Source organism: Anticarsia gemmatalis, chromosome 4 (assembly GCF_050436995.1).
Source record: "Anticarsia gemmatalis isolate Benzon Research Colony breed Stoneville strain chromosome 4, ilAntGemm2 primary, whole genome shotgun sequence".
Classification (NCBI taxonomy): Eukaryota; Metazoa; Arthropoda; class Insecta; order Lepidoptera; family Erebidae; genus Anticarsia; species Anticarsia gemmatalis.
In genome coordinates this window covers 11,089,766-11,117,318 of record NC_134748.1, presented here as the reverse complement: position 1 = coordinate 11,117,318, position 27,553 = coordinate 11,089,766, and the positions used below count along the sequence as shown (strand labels likewise).

The 27,553-nt window shown below is 37.6% G+C and overlaps 1 protein-coding gene across 3 annotated transcripts in view; it reads right to left on the bottom strand.

Annotated features, from left to right (window-relative positions):
• The window catches only part of nmo (serine/threonine-protein kinase nemo), a 111,975-nt gene that overhangs the window by 10,305 nt on the left and 74,117 nt on the right, over window positions 1-27,553 (bottom strand). For all 3 annotated transcript variants that reach the window (XR_012959460.1, XM_076113779.1, XM_076113780.1), the window contains exons 4-5: window positions 14,748-14,854; window positions 1,452-1,620 (exon numbers count right to left, since the gene is read on the bottom strand). Coding sequence is in view for 2 of the 3 variants with exons in the window: in XM_076113779.1 (XP_075969894.1) it covers window positions 1,452-1,620; window positions 14,748-14,854 (276 nt within the window). In the remaining variant the exon portion in view is untranslated. The remainder of the gene's footprint in view (window positions 1-1,451; window positions 1,621-14,747; window positions 14,855-27,553) is intronic.

The window sequence follows — 27,553 nt, the reverse complement described above, 5'->3', positions numbered from 1 at the left end:
GGCTCCCGGCCACCGTGATGTTGATCAAAACAAACGTGGACGAGACAAGCCGAATACATTCAGTTCGGTCGATGTTCATTTGCGTATTATGTCAAAGTGAATTCGTTTGATGGACGCGCTTGATGAAAAACAAAACGTTAAAGTATTACAGAGAAAAATCACACGTCAGAATACAAAAACAAAGAGCATAGTAATGTGAATTTCACAAAAAATATGGCCCGATTCATATAAAATATCACACGGGCGACGGCCATGACTCCAACATCTACCATTACTTAATATGCATGCGAACTATTTTGGCAAATTGTTAGCGAAACCGCGGCACTAGTCGTGTTTCGGCACAAAACGCGGTGGGCCGGTGTCCTACTTTCAAAACTGCGGTCAACGGTGCACGGGTCATTCATTCATTCAATTTTTTATTCATTCAACACCCGCGAAACGCTTCACCGCACGTTTCAGAACACTCCGCCGAAATGATAGCGGAGTAATCGTCGTAAACAATTTACGATAGTGCAAATCGGCTTTGGGAATTTTAGATGCTAGCAATCGAAGCTAAAAAAACTTAGCTCTCGGTTTTACCTGTGTTTGTACAATGTTTAACAAGTACAATATCGGATAATGGGAACTCGTAGAACAATTAACCGGATAGTTACTATAGAGAAACTACGATTTCTTGAGAAACACTTATTTCTACATTAACACAATTGGGGTTTTTTGATGAGGTAATTAAACAACACATTTATTTGTTAAGACGAACATGAGAAGTAAGAATCAGGTTATTTTGACAGTATAAGTGACCCTGTCCTCGTGTGTCTCAAATAGTTCACGGTCGGTTCATAAGTGGGTACTAATGACAGTGTTCGGTACTATGGTATTTAAAATTTCACTAATGGAGGTAAGACGTCCCACGTCAAACTAATAATAATGTTTGTGAACAGGTGGTCGGCACAGCTAATGTGCATCGCCTTCGTTGTGACCTTTCTATATGAATGAATAAGAACAGAGGAGACTGCGCCCAAAGTCACCGGGCTTGTTAGTCTTGCTCGTCTCAGGTTACAGCTGTAGTTAAATGAAAAATGTAAGCGTGTTCGCCAAAAATTCGTAGAGGTTGAGAAAGCTGAATAAATTATGGAATTTTATGTAAACGTATATCTTCAAAGATGTATATGAAGTATGAAGCAAGATTGGAGTTGGAGCAAGAAACAAAAACAACACATATACAGCAGAGCTTGCTTCAAACAACAGAATATAACGCACAGCATGTTAGTAGCAGAATGACGTCATCAACAAGTCACTTCTTCACTATTAAAAAACTTCCATTACTCTATTCCTCACTAAGATACTAGTCTCAAATCTTTTAAAGAACTTTCAACTCTTTTGCAATACTATAAAGGCTAAACTCCTAAAGCCAGATAAAATACATACGACCTTTGTACATTTTCAAGTCTTACCTGTAATACTGTGTAACGACCTCCTGAGTCATGTTCTTACTGGCGTCTGGCTCCTCGACCCTGGCTAGGCCGAAGTCGCAGATCTTCAGCACACAGTTGCTGTTCACCAGCAAGTTGCCAGGCTTGATGTCGCGGTGGAGGATGCGGGCTGAGTGCAAGTACTTCAGACCTGGAAAGAGATGGATTTTTAGTTTTATTTTTGACTAACTACATACAGGTATATCGTGCTATACAACATACGTAAACTTTCTTAAAGATAGTTGACACTAGAAATAGTTTTGTGTCGCAGTGACTTACAAACATTATAGATAGAACTAATACGAAAATTACGAAATTTAATCAGATTGATCAAAGACAAAATGTAAATTACATTAACGTTTGTTTTGCATTGGAAACGTTTAGGATCTTATAGCAAGGTTTTGTGAACCAATCTTAGAAGAATGGAGTAGGGTTATAGTGACTGTTAACGTATTCTGGACAGTATTTAAAACGTGATATAGTTTCTCAACCCGTACTAGTCCAGCTTACTCTATATAGCATTACCTCTATATCAATATATTATGAAAATTATATTACGAATATACTCAGCATAAAAGTTTTATGTAGCAGTAAAACGTCCCCACTTCTCAGTTATAGAGTTTTTCATCAATTTTCAAGAGAATTATAATAAATGTTTGCTAACGACTTTATTATTTTACAATGCTATTAGCTCTTCAATCCTCACTGGTCTAATTTTACAAAGAGGAGTGTTTGTAAAGGTTTCATTCACATAAAAGCTACTAATCTGATTAACATAAAAGGTTTGCCGAGGGCAAGGTGTATAGCTACGAATATAGGAACGGTGAAGACCTAAGTTCTTCTATCTAGGTAATCTTTTAGACAATATGGAGCCCATATTCTAGACCTATCTCTCATGGGCATGAGTAGATGTTATGATAGGATACTTGAACTACAATTACTACTGATAAAACACGAATTCATGTGAATATGGAAAGTATATCACTTTCGTTGAACGAATATTGGTTACATTATGTTGTTTCAATGTTTTATCATAATATCTGTCTACGGACGTGTAAGTAAGGCATGACATGCACGATATGGCCAGTCAAAAATATACGGACATTACAGAAGCACGATTCTCTACATTTGGAACCATCGAGTATCGAGAGTTTGACATTTCAAATGCACTGCCAAAATAGTTTCTACGACGCCCGCTAGAGGCGCTGAACCGCAAGGCAAACAATTTTTTTTCTATAGCTGGCCGGTTTTCAGTAGTCGATAATGGGAGAGAATTGCGGTACGGTTCTAAACTGCTTCGCATTGTCTGTCGACATTATATACAATTTAATAATATCAATAAAACATCAGTCAAACAAATTAATGAACCACAATTCAAGTCCAATAATCGACCACTTGGAAACTGTCAATTAATACGTAATACAAATTAACATTTCACAAATCGGAGCGAGGCGATCATTTAAAATGCATCGGGCGATTATAAACTTCATATAAACTGTAAACATCATTGAAAATGTATACGGATGTTGAATCAATGAATTTATTGTTCATTGTATTGTAGCTGTTTCAAGGCTTGAGAGCATAACTGCTAAGAATCGCATTTTGGCTGCCTCAAGTCGGTTTTAATAAGTGCTATTTTAGCACACGAAATCCGGCACAGTCTAGACTAGACTAGTCTAGGCTGGGATTAGGAAGTGAGTTGTAATTGGAATAATTAAATACGCATTTGCTTGTAAATTCATTAACTAGGTTTTTGTGCAAGTACTTTACGGTTCGTTTTGTATTGGCTTTGCTCAGGCAATATTGAGATAGATATTTGATTGTAGTATGGACTCCAATCTCTCCCAAAGAGCTTGCTCTATAAATTCATTTGTTAAGTTATTTAAAGACACGTTATATCATAAGCTTACTTTTGTGAAGACAAAATAAACAAATTTATTTATTACCGTAGAATGGGGTTACTTTAGGAAAATTTGGGGTGAATTTGATTATAGAAATAAGTAAATTGTTCGCATAAATAGCTAGCGACGAGATCGGTTTTCTGGTTCTTGGTACTAAATATCGTTATGAATATAATTATAGCATTTCAAATAGAGTGCTGACCTTTAACATGCCTATTTCTTTCCATTTTAAAGTAACCCCTGTATTCAAAAGTAACCCCGTTCTACCGTATTTTTAATTTAAAAGTTTCATATAACGTCGTCATATCTATACACAGAATCCATATAATACTGTATTATGTATAGTTTTATACACGGAATAGGAAAACCATTGTGAATAGTAAAGCTGGTATGCAACCTGAATGCGGTTTCGTCCATGTAATGTCATAAAGCGATCCCACAGCGGGCACACTGTACTGAACCGATGAATAATGCATATACTGAGATTAAACATCATTTTAATTTTTTCTTTAAACAATATATATTTGTGACAAACTTAAGCCCGCGGTTTCACTCGAGTTTATAGTGACTTTGCCTCGCTCCCGTATTTTTGGGTCTTTGATCTTAAGGTCTAGCACCTTAAAGTATCTGATATATAAAACCTAACAAACACTTTTATCTTCTACTGTATATGATCATATAATTGATTTATCAGACAAACATACTGTAAGGAAGACAATGGAAAAAGTATTGATAATAGGCAATAGGTATACTACTTAATATACTACTAGACACTTCTGACATATTTATACGTACGACTGAATACATATGAAATTGTAACGCTCAATCATTCCCTTTCGTAGAAGAGGTTATGAAGCAATCACTCAAAAAACTGATGAGCGGTTGGAATGGAAGCCGACCCTATGTACTTGATAAATGGCTAAAACAGAATATATAACAAGGCCGCACATTTCAACGTTATTATTTACTGACAGAAATGTACGTTCAGTGTTTTTTTGCGAGAGAGATAGATATAGTTGTGAGTTTGCAAGGATCGTACCGAGAGGCGTTCTGTGATCTCTGCCTAACCCTATAAGAAGAAGGCGTGATTTCATGTATGTATGTCTATGTATGTGAGTAGATATAGTCTAACTATAACATAAAATACATACATAAAATCACGGTTTATTCCCATAGACCAGAGAAAATATACCATAAAATACTGCTCTTTAATTGCGTCCTGGCAAAGATCATTTCTTTGTATGGTTTAAAGACATTTGAAAATAACAAACCACCCCAACCATCAATTTACTTAGCTTCTGCAACAGTCAGTACCAAATAAAATCCAGCAAAATTATATTACTACTAAAAAACAACTCAACAAATACACAAAATAGAAAGGCTGTTAATGGGCGCTTATCACTTGCAAAGATATTAGCGCTTATATTACTGCCAAAGATTTCACAAGTTTGAAATCTCTTCAAGCCTTCTCACATCCCCAGGGTGGCAGTTACCACCTGTTCAATACTTTTACCAACAGCGAGTACTGCGTGGGCAGGTCACGTTTTATAACGAGGGCTGAGCCCGTGCCGTCCGTTGTCACGTGACGAGAAATACATTACGCACTCGTCTGCGTTTGATCGAAACAGTTTCGCAACAGAAACAGACCTGGATTAGAGGCAATTATTTTGAGCTCTTATTTGTAAATAACATTAGGTTTTATATAAAATAGGAAACGGGAATTAACGTGAACACGCATTTACCCTAGGAATGTATAAGTGTCAGCGTATATTCCCGTATCCTTATATATATTAATCATACGAAAGTTTAAAGTTATGAACATTATATGTTTTAGAGTAGCAGAGAAAGTACAGAAAAATCTTCAAAAAACTTCTTAGTATTTAAGTTGTGTTTATTTAAGTGGAACTATGATATGAGACTTTTACTAGAAGGTCACAGATTAGATACAAATTCCACACAATAGGAGAAGCAAAATTGAAAAAAGGCTTGTAATATAAGTTAAGCATAAAATACTCCTAAAATATGTTGTATATGTATATGTATTATTAATCTAATGATCACCATTTCAATCTCTACTTTCCTACTAAATAACTCCATATCTAGATGACCAGTAAATAAGACCGGGCATTTAAAACTAAAGTATCGTAAAGAAATCGGGTAAACGAGGTAACAAGGGCACATAAAAATGTTCCTATACTATAGTTAGGTTGGCCTATCGACCCAGATAGGCAGTAAAGCCACCGTTGATTCGGTTACTGGTGTCAGGCAACATAAGGTCCTCGGAGCGATACGTCATAATTGAATGACTGAGGTCAGTCATGGTGTGGTCATGGTGTTGTGATAGGTAGGTTGTGTAATTGTTCATAGAATAGTCAGTTTAATGTGTCTTTATTTTAGGTGAGTAAGCTTTTGATTGTGGTACATAAATTTGGTGTTAAGGAAAGTCTATCTTTTGTTTCTTCATTAGTTCTCCTATCAACGATGAAAGCATAACATACAGATTGGAGATATTTTCTAATGGTATTTGAATACTAGGTACACCAAGTCCAATTCATATTTTACCATCATTGTAGTATGGAATAGTGGAAGTCTAGGTGAATAGTTGTGTGTCATATGAAATCTATAACCTTAAAATACATTTATAAAATTGTTGTCATAATAATGACACGGCTGAATTTCATAATGTTATCTCAAAGCAAAATTCACATTAAGGCTTATCTATATGCGAGTAATAAAATATGTAACGTAAAATATCCAAAAGCAAAAACGCTCAAAACTATCGTTCATTTTTGAGTAAAATTTATATCGTCAGGTTCACAGAGAGCATGAAATGATCACACGAAATTCGTAATTCACACACGTATTCAAAAAGAGGAATAAATAAATTGAAATAAAACTGAACGACGGATTACCGTTGGAACTGGCAAATTTTCCGCTATCCGCCCAGCACTAGCCAATCAACAAAAACATTAACGAACCAACCTTTTACATTCTAGGATTTGTTTAAAATAAAATTTAGGTATGGTACAGGAGTAGAGAGTAAGTAATATTTAATTATTCCGCTTAAAATGTTAATCTTTCATAAGTTGGCTTGTTTGAATTAATATTTTTGAAAATCTCGCAGTTCTTACTTCTCCATAAGTTTAATAATATACCTACATCTTGCCTGTAGAATAATTAAAATGATTTGTCGAATTAAGTTACCTAACTGAGATAAATCTGTAGTGCGTGATGTTATTTTTCATACAATTTTAAAAATCCTTTCTTTTGTGTGATTTGTACAACGTATTTGAAATTATTTTTTTACGTATTCATGTTGGTATAAATATCGCTGTAGTAAGACATATCTCCAGGAAACCCCACAACTCAAAAGAGAAACACATAATACGACAGTTACGAATGCTATGTATAAAGCAACATCTCATTAGAACAACATCACCCGCCTTTTGCTACTGGCTCTAACTAACGACGCTTTACCGTGACACGTCACCCTTCCAACCTATGGCTACAAACGCTAAGTAGTCACCTCGAAATGTAACACTTTTATCCTAGAAGGCAACACGATTGAGCCGTTTTAATAGGACACGGAGGCATAATCACAAAACGTATATTACTTGCTCAAAACATCTGAGACAAATGAAATAACATTCGAAAGTAAATTCAGATTTAATCTTAATCAAAATTACCAAAACGCAGGTTCTCATTACATTTGGACGATTTCTGAGAGACCTACAGGCACTTGAGCATTACGCGGCAAGCTAGCAACGCCCCCGGCGCTGTCTGTGACGCCAAAACAAATTAACGACACCTCACCGCCTCGCGACGAGTTTAATTTCCCAACGGGTGTACCGCAGTTTTCACCAACACGCAACCGAGTTTTATGATAAAACAACGCAACGCCTACCTGCTCTAAATGAGCCATCTAACTCAGCAAAATACTCAAACAATTATTATAAAACTGAGACACATATTGTACATTACGAATAACCTCCGAGGCACACTACGTACGGAACGTGACGAAACACTTTGAACTCATTAATGTTCACGAGTTAACGGTGTATAAAGACTTACATTACTGCTGTAATGATAGCATCGCAAAAAATATTTGCAGGAGATGCATTATGTTAGCAGCGAACCGGAACAAAACTAGCTATCATAAGTCACAATATATAATTTACGCACATATAGACGAGCTCGCCACAAAATTTTCATTATACAACCTCGCAGGAGGCATAAAAACCTCTGAACAAAGCAGCAATAATGTAAGGGGCGAGAAAAGTGGCGCGTAAATGTTGTTTATTGAGCGTCAGGTCCATTTCTTGGCGGGTCGTCGTCCGCGTGCGCGCGCGCATCCGACCGCGACGCCCGCCGTAGTCCTGACTCCTAGCATTCAAGTCAACGAGGACAATGCACTGACAACCACTGGCTAGCCATTACACTTTAATTGTGACCCCGTAATAGCATCCAATCAAAGTTTCTAACCACCTCCAGCCACATTACGTCTATACTTTCGTTCCCCACAGTTCTTTAACTGGCTTTTACCGCAACTATGAAATGTGACGGTAATGTTTTATAAAAGAGCTTTACCGACGGATTGAAAGATTCCCGTAAATATGGAGTTAACGGCTTCGATTTTAGAACAGCGTTGCTAATGCTTAGAGCAGCAATCAACGCTCCCGGAGATGCCCACAATAGTAACAGTATATCGCTCCACACCGCAATGTTTGTTCACGCGCAGTGACGTTGAACAAACAAGAGTTAGTATGCGCGTGAGTCCCGATCTCACGCTCCCGGTCGGTGGCGTAGCCAGATCAAGCTTTCACAATTAACGCTCCACAGAACTGTACCGGCACCGTTACCGACCGATCATTGAAGTGCTTCATCAATATACTATCAATTACAAAGCCGAATTCAATTATGTATCTCCTTTTATCAAGCCTCGTTATTTATCACAAAAGGTGACGCAATCCAAAATTAAAAGGCTGGTATCAAACAGAAATGTTAATGTCAATAGTACGGCTATTTCTAAGTCGAATAAATAAAACATTCCGATGCTGAACCGCTTAGGTTATCTTTCAGTCAGTACGATAAAGTAAGCTTCCACGACGCAAACTACTAAGAATAGTTATTGGAATAAATCACAGTATAACTGCATCAAGTAGATAAAGAAATATCTTGTAACCGTCGCCGGAGGGGTTTACGCGGTGTATTCACGGATATACCGGGAAAAGATTATGCGTGTTTGTCAAGGATGAGCACCACAATTATGTCAGTGTAGCCATTTAGCTGTCCACCCACGAATTATACGGATCATGAAACTGACACAGTAGGATTTACGGAAACATGTACTCGGAGATTATACGTGTCGTGCGCATCCTGGGACACAAAGCCTATACACATATCAACATTATTTGGAAATATTCATAAATATATTTGTAGTGTGCAATCGCGCAACGAAATTATAATTTTCTAAATCGTGTGTATACGTATAATGTACATACAAGGTTGGCTTATTTCGCAGATGGCGACAAGACGTCCTGAAGAAAATTCCATTAGTGAGAGCGAAGGAGACACCGCCAGGCCTTTCCACTTAGGGGTTTTTCCGCCGACCGGCGTCGACACCCCTCGCTTTGCCGCTTGTGTTCTATCAATACATTATTTTCGCTCCTTTATTGACGCAATTATTTTCAGAAATGTCTCAAAATCCAATTTTGCTGAGACATCAGTCTAAACGTGACTTTCTCAGCAAAATATAGAATTCTATTCAACATTTTCCGCGGGCAAGCGAATGGTCAGCCGGCGTGATTGAATTTTTAAATTTATTCTTTAGAAGAGTCATTCAAGGCGGTGAGAGCGGAAGATAGCTATTTATCAGAGCAAATCTTTCGCCGGTTATGTTACGGGAGTGCGTGGAGGTGATTTCCTGAACGAAAAAGCTCTCGCATATATAATATTAGTCTGTAACGTGGCAAACGAAGAGCGGCGCATTTCCATAATTCTGCTCGTTACTGCCGCCGCCTCCGACGCCGCAGCGAGGCCGCACAGACGGTAAGCTCGCGATACTATCTCTCCCTTTCCTTAGACGCGTAAATAAAATTAATTAAACATTTTTCGGAAGCATCTTTCATTCTATGATAATATAACCAATGCAATCTAGTTCGATAAGATCTGGTCTGTATAGTCTACCCTTAAAACTCGTTAGCATACCTCGACACTCGTAAAATTAGGTGTCGAGTACCAGTCGTGTTAACGATTTGAAGTGAGTCTGAGTCATTTTCGAAACTCGTACATGCCTCGATATATCACTCAATATGGAAGTGGAATTCCTGGCACTTAAATAAATTGTGTGCAAGGTTCAATGTCTTTTAAAACAAAGCGGATTTTAGCTGGTCTTTAGAATCCTAGTAATTGTAGCATTCGTAGACTATTGAACCCAGAGCAGTCTCGCGCTATGGCAGCACAATCCATACATAATTAATATGGGGCGGGACGAGTGCCGGACGAGGGCTCAGGCGGACGATTAGCATAGCTGGCTGCCCTTACACCGCACAATGAACACAGCCCCAGTCATGTCCAAGACGTGCCAAATATGCACCCAACCTACTTACTAAGCATTTGTTACGGATAAGTCAAACTGCATTCTGCACAATCCGACGTCTCCATGTTGGTATTAGACGAACGACTCTTTGAAACTAGTGACATTTTCTACATATTGCACGTGCACTACATTATTCCACATAAAAACTTACATATTTTTAAACAAAAAGCTCTTCACGTTTATGCGTTAATACAATGTGCACAATCCGCTTTTTTTCATTCAGTCATTCCTTCGTTACTTGCAGGTTAGGTTTCATTAAAACGCTTCGCCCGGTTTGTTGGAAACGGAATGAGACAAAAGCAACGGGTAAGTTTAATCTAAAAGAGCGCGCAGAATATTAAAACTATCCGAGTCGCGTGTCACCCCTAATCGCACCGGCTGCATTCACTGACACGCACACTACCTATATTAGTAACCATTTCCGTGGAAAATATCACGTGATGCATTTAAATATGACGATATATTATAATCGGATACTTGTATGTATTTATGTTAGTATCGCTCTGTACAGGGACGCAGTTGTCTATGTGATTTCAGTTAGAGCAGAGCCATCAAGGCGGTGCAACTATAAAGTTTTTAATTAAACGCGCCAGCCGAGGCGGTGGGGGCTTAACGACCGCATTTTTCTAGATTCCCTTCGCGCGTTCCACTCTCGGGAAATCTCTTGGCACTGCACGAATAATTGCACAAATTAATAATACGAAATCGGGAGACGACGCGACGGCTGCGAGGCGATTCTTTTCATCTGCGAAAGTGGATTACATTAGCATACATAGTGAAAGGTTTTAAAAGTTTCAAGTGAGCTTAATGGCAGAAGGAATTAGTCGTCATAAAGTGTCTTTTTGAAAGGTAATGCGCTAGTTTTTGTGGCGCGTCGCGCCGGAGCTGGAAGTTGGTAGCACTTGGGAGTTTTAATTGATTTAGGGCAGGTGGAAGTGGGCGTGTGCGGGCTGAGACGCGGCTCCACGCCGCTGTCTGACTCGAGCTCCCGCTGCTCTCGCAGGAGCCAAGAGCTCGGTTTGTTTTAAACTTGTATTTATCGGCGCGCACAGTCCGAGCTCGGCCGCAATCAACCTCTCTGTTTACTAAGCCGCTGGGCAAACGATCTCACTCCGCCCGACTTCGGACTTGTTCATAACATATTTCACTCACTTATATAAATCGATGTACTAAGGTGTTTGTTTATCGAACACTATGCATTAACAAAGAACAGAAGTGTAGCGTACACTTATAGTTAATGGCGTGTGCTAATGGGAAAAGTTCGTACTTTGAAGAGAGCTATCCATTAAACTTGGCATTAACCATTCGATCATAAAACCAACTTTTATCTTATAAAAGCATCCTTCTAGGAAACGATACACGTAATAGTGATGGCTTGCGGAGTAAAAACGATGTAGATAGAGCGCGTTGGCGCAAGTTAACTCCGCAGTTAAAAACCCAGCTCGTCAACTATTAATGTCATGTCGAAAAGCCGTGAACATGTGATATTTTACACGTTTTGGCATTTTGCGGCGCTTGAAAGTCGCGTCTAGTTGGAAATATTTTAAATTTGAAGCTTAGCGTAGTCGCAATTTTGTAGTATCTGCTTTACGATCTCTTCCCTGACGGAGACGGCTTATCCGTTGAGCATCAGGCAGGCGGGATCGATACCTTATATGCAGTTTATTTATTATACAAACACGAACTGATTCACGCGACATTTACGTACATAAAATTCTTTACTGTATTGTTTTGGTGCGTCATCATTTCGGGACATAAATATTCAGTGCTGAAGCGGCGCGCCCATAGGCCGGTACAGCGCGCTGTCCTGGGGGATATTGCGATAATCAGTACGCTTGGCAGCCGGCTTACATGGACGGATGCCACTACCCAACCCACAGTTTAATCCTTGTTACCTTTTATAAAATAACGCTACGTTTATTGACTGCGTATCTAAAGTTTCGTTAGAGGAGTAAAGTAGTTTAGGGTTTTAACGGGCTTGCGTTAGCTTTCAGCCCTAACTTGTCTTCAAAGTTTCAAAAGATAATCGTGTTAGCATAACCTGATCAGTAGTTTAGTCAACGTACTATGTGAAACATTGCCTATTAATATTTAAACAACAACAAAAGACTATCGTCAATTTTACAAATCCAACACAATTTAAACTAAAACCAATGCCAGACATTACAGACTATTTAAAATGCGTCCCCTCAAACGCGAGACAAATAAATTACCGCAGCCTGCAAAGTTCACCCTAAAAAAGCAAGCGCAATAAACGTGAAACGCATCTGCTATAACGTTATAACGCAGCTTCGTTATAACGATAGCATTAACGTTGCTCACCCGTTACGTCCGCATATTAATGAACCATGAGACAATGAAAGCCTACCCTCAGCAAATCGGGAGCTAGCTGAATATTATTGCTATGTTCCGGCTGGTATAGTAACTCTTGGATAGTATAAGGGTTGTTGTATATGGGTACAAGTGAAATGTTTAAAGCCTTTGTCGTCCGAATGCTAAAATTCACATTTAATGTTCATGCAAGTTACTATTTTACGCAAACCTGAACAGGTCATGAAGAAATGTTGTACAGAAATAGTTTTTCTGTTCTAACATATAGATACTTCGATAACTTGAAGTCGCGAGTAGACAACGGTTAATTGTGAAGGCTATTGATAAGATATATATAAATAGCTATAGCGACATTTTTTGGAAACATCGATAGCAATACAATGCATAAACTCTGTACAGTTTAAATGGGCAATATTTCCATGGACATTAGAAACTACTTAAATGTTTTTATTTCATTCAAGATACTGAGTTTTGCACTAATACGTGGCTAGTATTAATATGCACTATCAGATAATCTTTCTCTTTTGTTCAAGTTTTTTATGAAATAAGACCACATCCATTAGAGATACGGTTTCCCCTAGGATTTAAAACAAAGAAGAATTAACTGCAAGTCGGATTGCTGTCTTTTTATTTATTTTATGTATACGGTTTTTCTAAGTACGCAATAGATCAATATAATCCATTACATTCTGAAAGCGGCCTAACGGATGAAAGTCGGTGGCAAGGTCGCTATGTGCCGCAACCCTTCGGAATGGTCCATTTGGACTGTACACCCTTTCGCCACCATTATTACAAAAGACTATAAAAGGAAATATATTCGTTGTATACGTGATGCGGGCCGTAAAGTAAGTAACGCGAGGGAAATTTACGTGAATTTTACATTTCTGTTTTGTAACGACATATTATTACTTAAATACATTTTTTTTTATCTTGTTTCTGGTTGCAACCCGAGGTTTTGTTCTTGGAACTAACTGTTTATCTTAAAAGGCTTTTTTACAAAGTCAGACGACTTGTCTTACGGGCACACTAACAGACACATAGTACAATGAGACTTGTAACTAGTATTTGAAAATCACACTATGAATTGTCCGAGTAAGTTTCTAACACATATCCCGATGCAGTAGATCATCATCATCATCCCCTAGCCTTACTTCTAACTATTTTGGTGACGGCAAGTAAATAACACCGACATTTGTTCTACCTTCTATCTAATCTTCATATCATAGTGCCATCGAATTTCAGTACACACCCTAGGTACAATGGCCTTTAAGAAAGTCTAAAAGAAGGTAATTTTTGAAGAGATGTTACTTCTAACTATTCTATGTATTTGAAGAGCAAACGGAAACCGTGTGAAACCACATTTCTTTCCTATATAAGTTCTATAGATTTAGAGATGTTCGTTTCCTCATGACGCGGTCCTTTACCGTTGTAAAGCAAGCAATGAATTACCCGCCATTGAATATGGATGTTCGTAGGTGAGTTATCACCCAAATGAAAGCGAATTTTCCTCATCACAACGATGTCGCTGAACAGATTCAAAATTATCATAAAAGTTTGATCGTTTATCAAATTTTATGCAAGAAGGGCTCTTTATTCATAATTTGTCAAATATCGAGAGCGAAATTACAGATAATTTTAGCATGCAATTTCTGTTGTCATTAGCGAGTCCAGGATTTTGGTGACATTAGTTTGTAATTTTGTTATGCGTGGGGCTTGCTTCTATCGAAAAATAATACTATTAGACGACATTGAAGACCTTGAACAGCTTTGTATTTAATCAATTTGCAGTCAATATCTATCAAAAACCGCCGAAACTGATACATTTATTAAATTACTTTTACTTTAAAATGTAAACGGTTGTCGTTCAATACAATTTAAAACGGAATCACTCAATTATTGAACTTAAACACGCTATTTTGAATCTCTCAAACGATAGGCAGATAGATTATGATTAATTTCGGGCGTGAATCGTTTCAGTGTTGCCGACTAATGATGTCTCTAGGCTGACTGAACTTTAATGAACGCGGAATATTCGTAGCGGAATTTTAAGGCAAATTGTGACTGGTTATAATGTTAGTTATAGATCTATCGATTGTGACGAATTGTAAGTGAAATGCTTTCGCTTTTAGTATCGAAATGTATGATATTATTGTTATTTGTATAAACGCATTTTCTGTATCCTATCAACGTATTTCCCTGACTGTCTCATAATAATTATGACGTGGGGTATTCTCGAATGGGGTCGGAAAGATGTAAGGTTTATGAAACTACTGCCAAATGAAAAGTTATGTAGAACAATAAATTATTGTTAGTTTTGAGAAAACTCAGTTCCGCTTAAAATACAACAACAACAGGGCAAGCAGGCACTTCAACGCAAATACTGCGTCATAAAACAGTTAGATGACTAAACTAGGTAAATAAAGTAAATCTATGAAATGGTTGACTCACCTCTTAGTATTTGATAGAGGAAGACTTTGATGTGGTCGGCAGATAGATGTTGCGGCGATACGATGATCTTGTGCAGGTCGCTCTGCAACAGCTCCGTGATCACGTAACTGTACTGGCTGGTCAAGGAAATTCGAGAACCACAAGAATGAAATGTAGATATAAAAAGTATGTTTTTGTAAACCTAAAAAGAATTATCTGCAAAATAAATCTAAACTTAATTTGAAGGCGTCTAACAAAGCCTGGAAGGCAAACTTGACATTGCGTAGTGACAATATGTAACACATTTGCATACGATGTTCTGAAATTCCCAGCGCGTAAGGCGCGTGACAGGTCGGCGGCCGCCCACGCAAAAGGGTGGTTTCAAACGTCCTACTCACACTAGAGCAGGGCCGCAGGGCCGGTGCGATGAGCCGCAGGGCCGCAGCGACCGTCGCGTCCGTTATCTCGCTTATCTCCAGCATGCCCCTCGTGGCCATTATCAAAATTAGGACACGAGCCCAGTACGCTCCGCACACTTGTTGCGGCAAAACTACATTACAACTTCAACGTTACGAGTTGAATTTCAACGAATTGTAATTTGCGATGGACCCGCTCCGTATTGAAACTAAAGTTGAAAATGTGGCCAGCACATGAATTTTAGGGCCAAATTAGTCTGGCCCGCTTATTCCCCGAAGAACTTAAACTTATAATGCAATCAAATAAATGATAAATTGCTGCGAAGATTACTCAGAAATACAGATTCCAATTTTATTGTTTTACCCGCATAACTACGGCACGAACTATAAAATAATATAAGTGCCAGTTATTTAATCCACAGCGATGAATATTGTGGTCGTGAAGCACGAAGCGCCTTAAATAACGGCTATAAAAGCCTACATTCGACCTTAGTGCTGACGCATTAGCGCTGGCAATGTGGAAACTATCGTTTGATATTAGCTGATGTTCGTAATATACGCAGTTAGATGATACGTTCGTGGAACTCTATGTACCGTACGGAGAACACGAGCGATGTTAGTAATGTTGATAATAATATCTTTATATACAATAAAGTTAAAGTAACGACGATATAACTTCACGGCTACGCAAACCTTGACTGGGTTCAGTTCAATATCGAAAGCAGCTTCAATTTTAAATTAAATTTCGAATAAAGTGTTGCACGAAGTGTAATATTAATTAGGCCGAACGGCAAATTCATTATTGGCGCGTCGAGTCCAACTTGCAGTGACTCATCTGCAACATAATTCCGTGAGTATAATTTGGAACTGATTGAAAATTTATATGGCAAAATTGAAAATACACGTACCATTCGTATAACGTAACTTACGTAGGTGTACGTAATGCAGACTAGAATAAAAACGCCCCACGTAAATGGCAAAGGCCAGTCGGCTCCCTACGGGGCACCACCTGTGTCTGAACAGACATGTACGCGCACAGATCTAGATACAGTACTCAAGCTCCCCCTAGGTCAATTAACGAAGTGGCAGTTATGCGTTTTAATTGGTTTTCGATATCATTTGCACGTGTGAAAATCGTTAAGGCGTGATATATTCAATTAATTTCGATATTTATTTTTGGTGTTCTGTGGTGTGTGTCATCAATTCAGATTAATATATCGCGGCTGCATTCTCCCTGAAGTATATAGAAATACATTTTTGAATATAAATAACTCCAATTTTGTATTAAAATTAAGATCAATTGATTACTAAAATTACACTGTATTCTAATGAAGTACAAAACAAACTAGCTATTAAAACGTAAAAAAAATCAGTAACGTGTTACTTAAGTTAGAACACATAAAAGTGGAACATTCAAGTAGTGAATAGTTGAGATCGCGTGTAGAACAAAGTTTACTTAACCAAACGTTCCTTGAAATACCAGCATGTAGTTGAAACCTTTATAGAAATACTTTGTGCTCACGAAATAACGTGGTCTTGATAACAGTTATAGTAACGTAATCACTTGTCACTTCGTTAAGTGTTATTGTTGATGTGTTATCTACCTACAGTTGCGTTTTGACATTCGATATTATGACCTATTGTCATATTTCGTTCGTAAAAGATACGACTGACTTACCCACCTTTAGGTCAGTGTTGATTAACTTAATTTTGAAGTTTTTATACCGTAAGTAAAGTTTCTTTGTAGCACTGGTTTTCCTGGATCTATCCATTAATTATGAAACAGATAAATTCTTCTTTGAATTTCGAACCACAACTATTTAGGTAATAGCGTGGCGGTTCCTTGCTGCTTTTTACTTTTTTTTTGTCTTAAACCAGTCCAATGGATTTTTGCAAGAGTTTCGTTACAGCCTTAAGTTCTAAATTGGACATGAATTTGTTCATTTCGAACGGAAACTGCTGTTTTAAACAGTTCGTATCTAAAAAAACGTGGGCTATTCCTTCATTCGTTTCTCAACCCAGAGAGGCTTTGTAAAATGAATGGAATCGGTAATCAACAATAAAACCATACGACTCCCAAGTTGTCTCATATTTCATGACAACAACTGAACTAAGTTTTACAATGTGTTCAGTACATTTACATAACAATGAACTCACTTATAGCTTGATGAATGAATTAATTTGAGTTGAAACACCCCTATACAATAACTGCTAAACTTGTTTTAGAATAATGAGGTTTTTAACCTATTTAATATGCACATTTTTACAATTAAATACATTGTTGATCGTACATATTAAAAGGGTTGCAGATTGTATTAAGAAACAATTGTTTGTAAAAGATGACCGTTATTTTCTATTTACATTTCTCGCACTATATTTTTACCTGTGCAAAGGTTTATCTATAAATAACTACTAAGCGCGTGCAAGCAACCAGTTATAGAACAAACTATTGGAGAGAGATCAATTTCCCAAAGGATAAAAATGGATGTACAATCAAACTTTACATGATATCTTTATTGTTGTATGTTTATTTTTTTAAATACTATTCACTCTCACTATAATACCCGATCGGTATTGATTTAACGGCTTTTTAATTAAATGAATATAAAATAACATTCATATTTTTCGTGGAAATAATCATTATACCAATTCCCACAATAAATTCAACTACGACATTCTCCAATCCTTAGTCATATCACTGACTCATAGAACTAAAATAGCTGCGGTTTCTTTCATGACAACTCACGCACTTATACAGGCATAGTTGCACGTAACAAACCAGTTTTCTCATCTAATAAGGTACTAGAGTATCCAAAACAAAGGGCTTGCGTCCAAATAATGTTGAGATCAAAGAAATAAGGCAAAAATATTTGAATGCGGGCGCGGTCACGTATAGTGCGGTCGGTTGCTTAATCTGTATCTATAGACCGCATACGTAGTGTGAGGGACCTTATTATATTACGATTTCTCTGTCCAAGTTATTTTATTGAAAGGGAACTTGGTCGGCCAATTTGGTCACGACGATTTGTTTCTAGGGTTGTGAAAATAGATAAAATTTGCTAAAAATCTTTAAGCACCAAATATTTTTTTTTATTCTACTGTCAACAATAATATATATGTCAAATATGAATGAAAAAAAACGAAAGTGACGCAATCTGTTGTTGGTTGCTAAGTGGTCGAAAAAATATTTTTATTTACTTTGTTTCATACTGTGTCATTGGCGGAATTGGAATAAAACTAGAATCGCCACCAAATAAAACAAAAAGAAGAGAGGGACGACCGGATCCCATATACTCAGCTACAAAATAAATAAAAATCTTATTTAAGTACTAATAAGTAAATTTTTCATTTTCTTACTTCTAACATTGTCTACCAAGAGCTTACTATCAGAACAAAACCCTTGGTCCTCATACTAGAGATTATTATAAGTATTTCTATTGCTTATTACCATCATATAAGTATACTATCCTAATACTTTAATTTACCGTTTGCGTCGTAGTTCTAAACATAAAGGATTAGCCGGCAATGATAAATTTCGATAATGTGAGTTGCGTATAGACGCTCTGTACCGGAGCGAGGCGCCTCGGCAGTGAAAATGTTTGATATAATCCGATATATTGAATTAATAGAGAATACGTGTTTAATGATAGTGATATTTATTAATGAACGACGAACGTTTATTACGCGTTTAGTAATGGGTATGATATTTTAATTGATTTACAACTAAAATTTGCAGTTATTGAAAGGACCGTAGTAAAATATGGGGAATATTCGGCAATTATTGTCACCGGGGACTTAAAAACAGTGAATCCAGTATATGATCGAAACCAAATTTACGCAGTAAATGAACCATAAAGAAGAATCTTTGATAGCACCAGACAAATATTAGTTAGTCGCATTTGTCAATCATCATTCTGTGTTGTTCAGTAATGATATCGCGACCACCTTGACCATTGACGCCAACGATTAGTCAACTAGATTATCACATCATGAAAAAATATAATTCAAATTATTGAAATCATATCACGCTAAATCCCTTGAAGATCCGGTTTAGTTGACCTATAGAATAAACCGTTTTAACACTGTAATCTGCTAAGAATTCGCTTACAGTCAAAAATAAATACTACTTGCAGTTTTGTTTAAAAAAACAAATATTTAATTGTCCCAAAGTTCGCAATAAATATGTAATTGGCGCGGAATATGTCAAGTCGTCAAAAATCGTCGATCAAGTAGGGCAAGGACGTTTCGATCGTATTAACATATCAATATGTGAATTATGTAGATTATATTATATAATAGCGATAATTTACTGTTTTATAGGTAATTATCGTTCAGATATTATCGATTTTATAATGTCACAGAGTAAGAATATGCCATAAATTACAGATTATCAATCACAACGGTTTTTTCTTTTATTCTTTTTCCACTTCTGGGCTCTATTTTCTTTCAACTGCATGCATCTTTCAAACCATGGTCGTGTATGGTATAATCATCCTTTTTAATGATATCCAGTTGTGCTCACCGGTCGGTAAACGATCTGTGGGTTAAGCAAACCTAGGCACGGTCATTCGATAGATGGGTGACCGCATAATGGTATTTAAAATGGGCGCCTCCGTGCTACGGAGGGCACGTAGATCCTTTTTAATTAGACTACATGACACTGATTAAGTAAGTAGTAAGTTAGTAGGCTGAACACTGCTTAAAATTGTTCTTGAAAGCATTTTTTACGCTGAATTACGGTCTGATCAAACTTCGACTACAATGAACATCGTCATGAAACAAATACATACATAAACTACAAGGTTACATGACAAAATAATTAAATTTCGTAACATTTACTTCATTCACAGTTTATTGAATGAAAAGAATGGGTAATTGTCGCTTGACATAGAAAACGGTTTAAACAATTTGCGTAAAAGATTTCGATTCGACATGCGTTGCTCTGGTTTGTATTGAATCTAATTAATATTATTACTATTATAGTATTACTTATTGCACTGATAATTTAAATTTGTTATAACACACTTATTGTTCCTTTAGAAATAACGCAAAATTGTCTAACTGACTGATGGACAACGCACAGCCGAAACTATTAAACGTAGAAAGTTGAAATTTGGTATAAAGATTCCTTAGGAAGTGTAGAGGAGCACTAAGAGAGGATTTTTGGAATTACACACGATAAAGCTGCGGGCGGGAAGCTAGTTGTAGGTATATAAAATGTTTTACAAACATGCTTGCATGTCGAAATTACTAAGCACTATTAGATAACTTCATTTATATTTCCCATGATCATAAAGTATTGAAGGGGTCGCTATGGCTGAGCTTACTTTGGGACCCACAACTAATTAAATATTTACATGGTTTATGTACGCTATAGGCCAGCTTATGAAACAAACAAATATAGTATGGACTTTGAATCAATTATTTATTTACTAAGACGGCTGATTATGTAAAAAATATTGTTACCAACGAATACTAGTGAATGCTAATTAGTTAGTAGTTCGCAGCGTTTATTAATTCTACAGGACTACTAGACTTATAACTGAGAACATTTCACAAATAAATCGCTGTTGCCTGATTGAAGGAGGTACTTTTTTCCCGGAAAGTAGTCGAAAAATCATGAGAACTAATGTACAACGCGAATTTGCGAACAGAAGCAAAGAGTAAAAAGAACAAAGAATATTTTCATTGATATTAAGTCTCTGGTGGACAGCATAATGTTTTAATATACCGTTGAGATGGTTTTGCTTTTAGTCCAAGTGATGAAACTACTTAGTTACTCACACTTAACATTTCTCATTTAGCCCGTAGCAAGTAAGCCATTAGGGATTCTAGCCACCTAGTTTGACTGCTGTACGGTTTCAGGGTTCCTAGTTGCATTCTCAGAATAACTGGCACACTAGCTTCTAACGACTAAATATAGAAGTACGTTTCAACCGAACTTATTCAACGTACCGAGAACATTGTCCAAATTCACGGAACTTTCTAATTTATAACATCAGCTACGCCGATATTAACGCCGCCTTTTATACATAATGGTGGATCCAAACTCTTACAAACGTCGGGTCCCAAGTTGTGACTCCAAATTGCAGAGAATAGCAAAGTACTGCAAATTACGTATTCGCTTGCCATATCAATTTATTTTCGTGAGATTGTGAGCGCACAATAAGAATTGGCAACAACGTCGGTGGAGTGGAGCCGGTCGCCAGGGCTCAGGGCCGGTTTTGGGGCTACACCCCTGCGTTCGGGGCGGTAATTATTTACTGAGGGGCTGAGATTCCGCCCCCGCGCCCGCGCCCCGCACTCCACACCCCCGACGCCCCATCAAACACGATACGCGCCACGGATATGGGATATACGCTTTTACGACAATACACATTAGTTTTGAGTTGTTTTTCATAGACGATTTATTGTTACGTGTTATCTGATTGAATCCATCGATATATAAACTTTTCACTGCCACTGAAATTTATAACTCTTCCTCATTACCGAAAAGTTTCGGGCGACCGGCTCGACTGATAATGACAAACAATTTTAAGCGAAAACTTTTTTAACTATTTCTGTGAAACGATAAGATAGCCGCAAAAAGTTTGGAACTTTGATATCGACTCAAAATAAATAAAGGCCAGGCCAGTCCATGAAATAACTAAAACGTGTAAAAATATTTTGCCGTCCATTTGGCTCAATTAACGGCGTATATCGTGTAAAATAAAACTTGTGTATTTTTACTCTCCATACCTATTACCTATGTGGGGTAAGTATACATTGTGTGGAAACAGTGACAGCTTCCACTTGTGTTCATAGCACGTAGGTACGTATATTATAGTAGACAGTGAGCCCGGATGTGGTGCAGCTGTGCACCCAAACGTCCCGGACGAGCGACTGCGTGCATTTGTTACACAAAAAATCCTTTACAACCCATAAACTGAGCTCTGACTGCAAAACAATTCACTATTTTATCTGTGCATCGATTAGCCCAAGCCGTTATCGGACATCTATGCTCACGACCGATAAATCAAACTTACCCTATGTTTCACGCATAATGAGTGCACAGCAAATGGCATACATTAAGAATTAATAAGCTTTGAAACGCTTTTGATCTGTTAGGGAAATTACATATTCATAATTTTATTTTATTAAAATCGCGCGCACTCGTGTTTCCGCTACCCATGTTCATAACATTTAAATATTAAAATCGTACATTTTAATATTTTACCTTACCGATACGTTCTCATTTGTGAAATTTATACCGATTGTTTGTACACATAATATCGGTGCTATAAAATGTACCGACTACGTTGAATAAATTTCGAGCGTTTAATCACCTGAGGATATCGACGGGGGATTATCGCTGTCAGAATCTATATTTCAGCACTGACGTTATTAGGACAGTCAGACGCATATCTTTCGCAATTTCGGAACAGTAATAGCTACAGTGAATGTATAATAATAAAACGGTGCATATTTTTGCAAACCCTTTGTTTCGAGTTTCCGACAATTGATAAAATATTTATGACTGTATTCGTCAAAGTCGTCCGACTGACGCAAGCGTCATGAAAAATAAATTTAGACGTTTTCCTTACACAGGTTCACCTCCAAACTTTTCTTGTTTTCCAACAAAAACTTTTCATCGTGAAAAGAATAACTTAACGATAAATATTAGAACAGATTGCAGTGCATAGCAGATTAGCCGTGCCCGACGCTGGCTGCAGTAGCGGGAGCTAGAGTTACGACAATACTAGCCATTAGCCATATACGAATATTAGTACTAGAACAATACTTAAAAGTACCCTACTGTTTACGAAACTGTTGAAATGGCCAGTTTTAACGCACATTACCCGGTCGCAGTGTGTTTTACCTATTGTTCCACGGCGCGGGCCGGTAGGACTCCGCCCTGAACAATGCGCAGCGCGTTGCTGCACTCGGTGTCTCACTGATCTTAATTACCGTGTCCAATTTATGAATATTCTCTTCACATGCATATTTTATGGTACGAACGTAACACCGCACTCGGTCTTTCGCAATTTCAAGCTCGTATTATGTGTCGGAGTTATATTCTGTTGTTCAGCATTCTTTTAACAGATAGGGAAGGTAAAGATGTGACATTGATGGATCATCGACACCGGTTTATTGAACAGAACCGGTTGACACTAGTCACCCGTCATATTTGCATAGAACGTACTTGAAATATGGAAAACGTTTTGTTCGTGACTAGAATTATTTTCTAATATAGCAACATGCAAGAACTGTTATTTGTAAAATGTAAGAGGATTTTTTGCGTTTATTTTTTTGTGATAAAATATCGTCCAAAAATACTTGTGCATAAAGAAGCAATCTCGGTGCTATTTCTGTCAAAATTCAAGGCATATTGCTGACGAGTGGAATGGGTTGATGACACGGAATGGAGCAAAATGATCAGTAAACGGTCAGTACCCCGAGAGAGTCGCACAAATCACGAATATTTAAGATGCGCCGAGAGACATTCAGCGATGTCGGTGCAAATGACCATTTGGAAGACAGTACGAGGAAGGGCGACGTTGATAAATCGTTCTCTGTACTGTCCGATGGAGCACGCTGAATGATCAGACTGCTACTTTATCCTACATGAAATGATGTGAAAGGCTGCTTTGTCAGTATACGAATGAGTAATGAACTCTTTCCAAATAGAGAACGGGTTTTTCGAGTTCAAAATATGGAAAAAAGCGACTTAAAGGTTACTCCAACAACATCATGACAGTAGCCGTTTTTGTGGTTGCTTTGTAGGTAATTCACGACGGTAATTAATATTTACAGTAGAAGCGAATACAAAGGCTGCAAATTCAATAACACTGTTGTATATTTAATGAAAAGAAATGGTAAATGAATAAAATTATTTTTATCTGTGAAAACAAGTTTTTACAACGAGGTACGTGTAAAATGAGCTCGAAGGACAAAGGCTTGGGGGCAATGAATTTCCCAATGGCCTCAAGGATATTTTGAAGTTGTGGTAAACATAACAATCCCGGTTTATATTTAGTTTATACTTACCGACCAACAAATCAGTAATTCATGACGGCCCGCGCGGGGCTTAGCATAAAATTGAACTCACACATTTTTTTTTATAGTTAATAAACGTAAACTCATGGGAGCAAACTTGCTTATAATGTTTGCACGATATTAACTTTATTTTATTATCTGTATCCCAATAAAATAAATGAGGCAATAACTACAGTTTTAAAATCATGGGACTTTCAGAAGTACCAACAAGATTATTTCAACTTGTTCTTTTCGGTTCAATATCAGATCAATGGATCCCAATGCAAAAGGCAAAAAAGCATCATCAATAAGGTAACAATAACTAGTGGAGTTCAGAATGATTGGTGCTTCAGGTCGCATCGGGTGAAATTCGGGTTATTACGTGTGTAATCCGACTATCGCGTCATACATCACGATCCCCGGCCACAATCCATCAACGTCGCTGAATCCCGGGACATTTGCACCGTGTATCGTCCGTCAACGGATACGTATCCCTGGACACTAACTAAAAGATATTTGTTTAAACGCCTAAGCATTCGAAATGACCAACTTTATAACTTTAGTAGGTAATTATGTCTAAATCTGCTGAATCGATTTTAATGATTGTTTGGTATTTACAAACTATTGATAAACTTCCCGCCGATATTGTAATAATATTGTGACTAGAATGACGAAACTACATTATAACTACGTAAGCAGCATGCAAATGTGGTAGAGTTGATCGTTTTCATCAATATTGTATTCCAAACAATGCGACAGTGACATAATCCTCAGCAGGCAATTTTGATTCAAAAGTACATTTTGTTCGTCGAACGTTTCTAGGGACCACCCAAATTGTCCCTGAGAAGAAATAGTAAAAAAATCTATTTCCTTTATTACTACGAATTCAGTCACGCAAAACTTATAAGCCTTCTTTCAGGCCTTTCATACATACGAAAATATTGTAAGAAATATTACGACATTCGAACCAAATGCGATTCAAATCTACCCAAAAGTCACACTATAAACAAAGATTTGATTGATAATATCAGGGGAAACAATAATATTTGTGCGTGGGTACTTTAAATGAATATTAAAACAGTAAGTAGTAGGGTGAAGCGGCAAGTATACGTAGAAGCGGGCAAAGGTCGGACGTTGATGAATAGCGGCTTACAAACGGACCTACAGTCGTCTGTTGCCATGTGTTGTACTGTTTACGGGATTTACTTCACAGTTTGTTGTTGAAGAGCCGTAATAATTTAGCTTTCTGGGACTTTTAGTCGAAATATAGAATACTAGCTGACTCGCGCAACTTCGTTTGCTTCACATAAGAGAGAATGGCTAGTTGCTACTTCGCTCCTAATGGCTGTAGCGTGATGTTATATAACCTATAGCCTTCCTCGACAAATTGACTGTCTAACACTGAAATAATTTTTCAAATCGGATATGTAGTTCCTGAGATTAGCGCGTTCAAACAAACAAACAAACAAACAAACTCTTCAGCTTTATAATATTAGTATAGATTAAAACGGTTTACAACACGCAACAATATAAACATAATTGTTACAATAATAGATTTCAAATTTATTAGTCCATTATACAATAACGGCCCATAGAATATAACGCAAAATTCTTTACACAAACTCATTTTCTGTTTACGATTACCGAAACTTATATAAAGAGCCGTATCTCTTACAAAGTTCCATTGAAAATCTCGCCTTTATGGCTCAATCTCAAATATTTCAATATAAATTCTGACTACAGAGGCCGTGCTACCCCAAAGACGGCCGAACGGCGAATTACGCGATACTTTATTAGAAACAGCTAGCGAGCCTATAAACTGTTTGCTACATACCCGTCCTGCATTAATTTGACACGTCCTTGAATGCCAACAAACAAGATAAGGAAATAAAGAAAATAAACTACCGAAACTATGCCAAAGTTCGGGATCACAATTTCATCTGGACGCATAAAAACAAATTGTAAATATGTGACCGGTTTCATGAACTAAGTTCAAGGAGTGAGATGCGACGGAGCGTCGACGTGGCGTCCTGTTCCTCGTTAATGTTTTGATTAGTAAACAGCGTGATGCTTTCCAATTATGTATCTTGTATCTGCATTAGCTTATTAAGCAAAGTTTGTAACAGAATAGTCAATGAAGCGCGGCCATTAAGCGGCGGGGAGGTGGCGCCGATCGCGCGCCCGACGAATTTCCGCCGCACTTTCTTTATTCCTCTCTCGCAACGGGATTTTCCGCAGGATGCTAATCTACACAATGGAAATTAACTGGCGAAGAAAAACCCAAGCATCATTTCCATTTATAAACACGACAGAACTTAATGTGAAAGCTTACTACGAGTTGACCTTAAAACTTTTCAGTGCAAAACTTTCACAAACGGAACGAAATTGCGATCAGCGTATTCATACGGGGCTTCGGTGGATTTCTCCTAGATGTCCTTGAATAGGCAAAGTCATTTGGACCATTGAGAAGTGTGATGTATTTTACTGACTGTTATTTAATGTATAAAAATTTGGAACCGGCGATTTGAATTGTGACAATGTTATCCAACAAAAAAACATTAATAGTTTTTCCAAAAACACCGGTTAACGAACATTTCCCGTGTGATGTACTTAGTTTGACACGTAGTTTACGCAGCTGAGGCAGTAAATCGAGGCTGTCGTTGACAAACATGCAGCAAATATGCTGTGTCGTGTCCTGTGTACTGTGTATCTACATCCAGTTGGTACATTATAACATGAACCGTGTCGACCGTCATAATTCTCAGCACAAAATCAACTCGGTGCCACACTGAAATTCACAGTCCAACATTTCAAATTTAACTTCAGAAGCCAGCGATTTCAGAACGAGAGAGAGAAAATATAAAAAAACTTGCGTTTGTTAACGAACACAGGTGGCAGGTGGAGATTCAATGCGACATGATACTCTTCATTACGACAACATGAATACATTTGCCTTGCGAATGAAACGTCTGTTTTCCACGTACAAATTTTGAATACACTTAACCGTAACGGTGCATTTTATCAACGCTCGAGAACGTAAAAAGTTTATTTCGGGAGCCGCAATACGGTAACGTTTATCTAAAGCCTATCGGGCAAGTTTCCAAGACGTCATCGAGCCCGGCGGGCGGGGCGAGGGGCCACGCCAGCGCTGATCTCTCGAGCCTGCGAGCCAAGAAGCCTCTCGGCCACCTCGTGCCAAGTACCGCCGGCTTGCGAGCCCTTAGTGGTATCTGCTTTAAATTTCTCCGAAACTTACGAATCACATTTCCAGCATATTTTCAACATTTCACAACTGCGATGTAGTTTTGAGTCAGCTTTGCTGCACTGACTGCGCTGTTTCCATGCAATTAATATTTAATTATAGTGCGGTTGAAGACATAACCACTTAAGTAAATT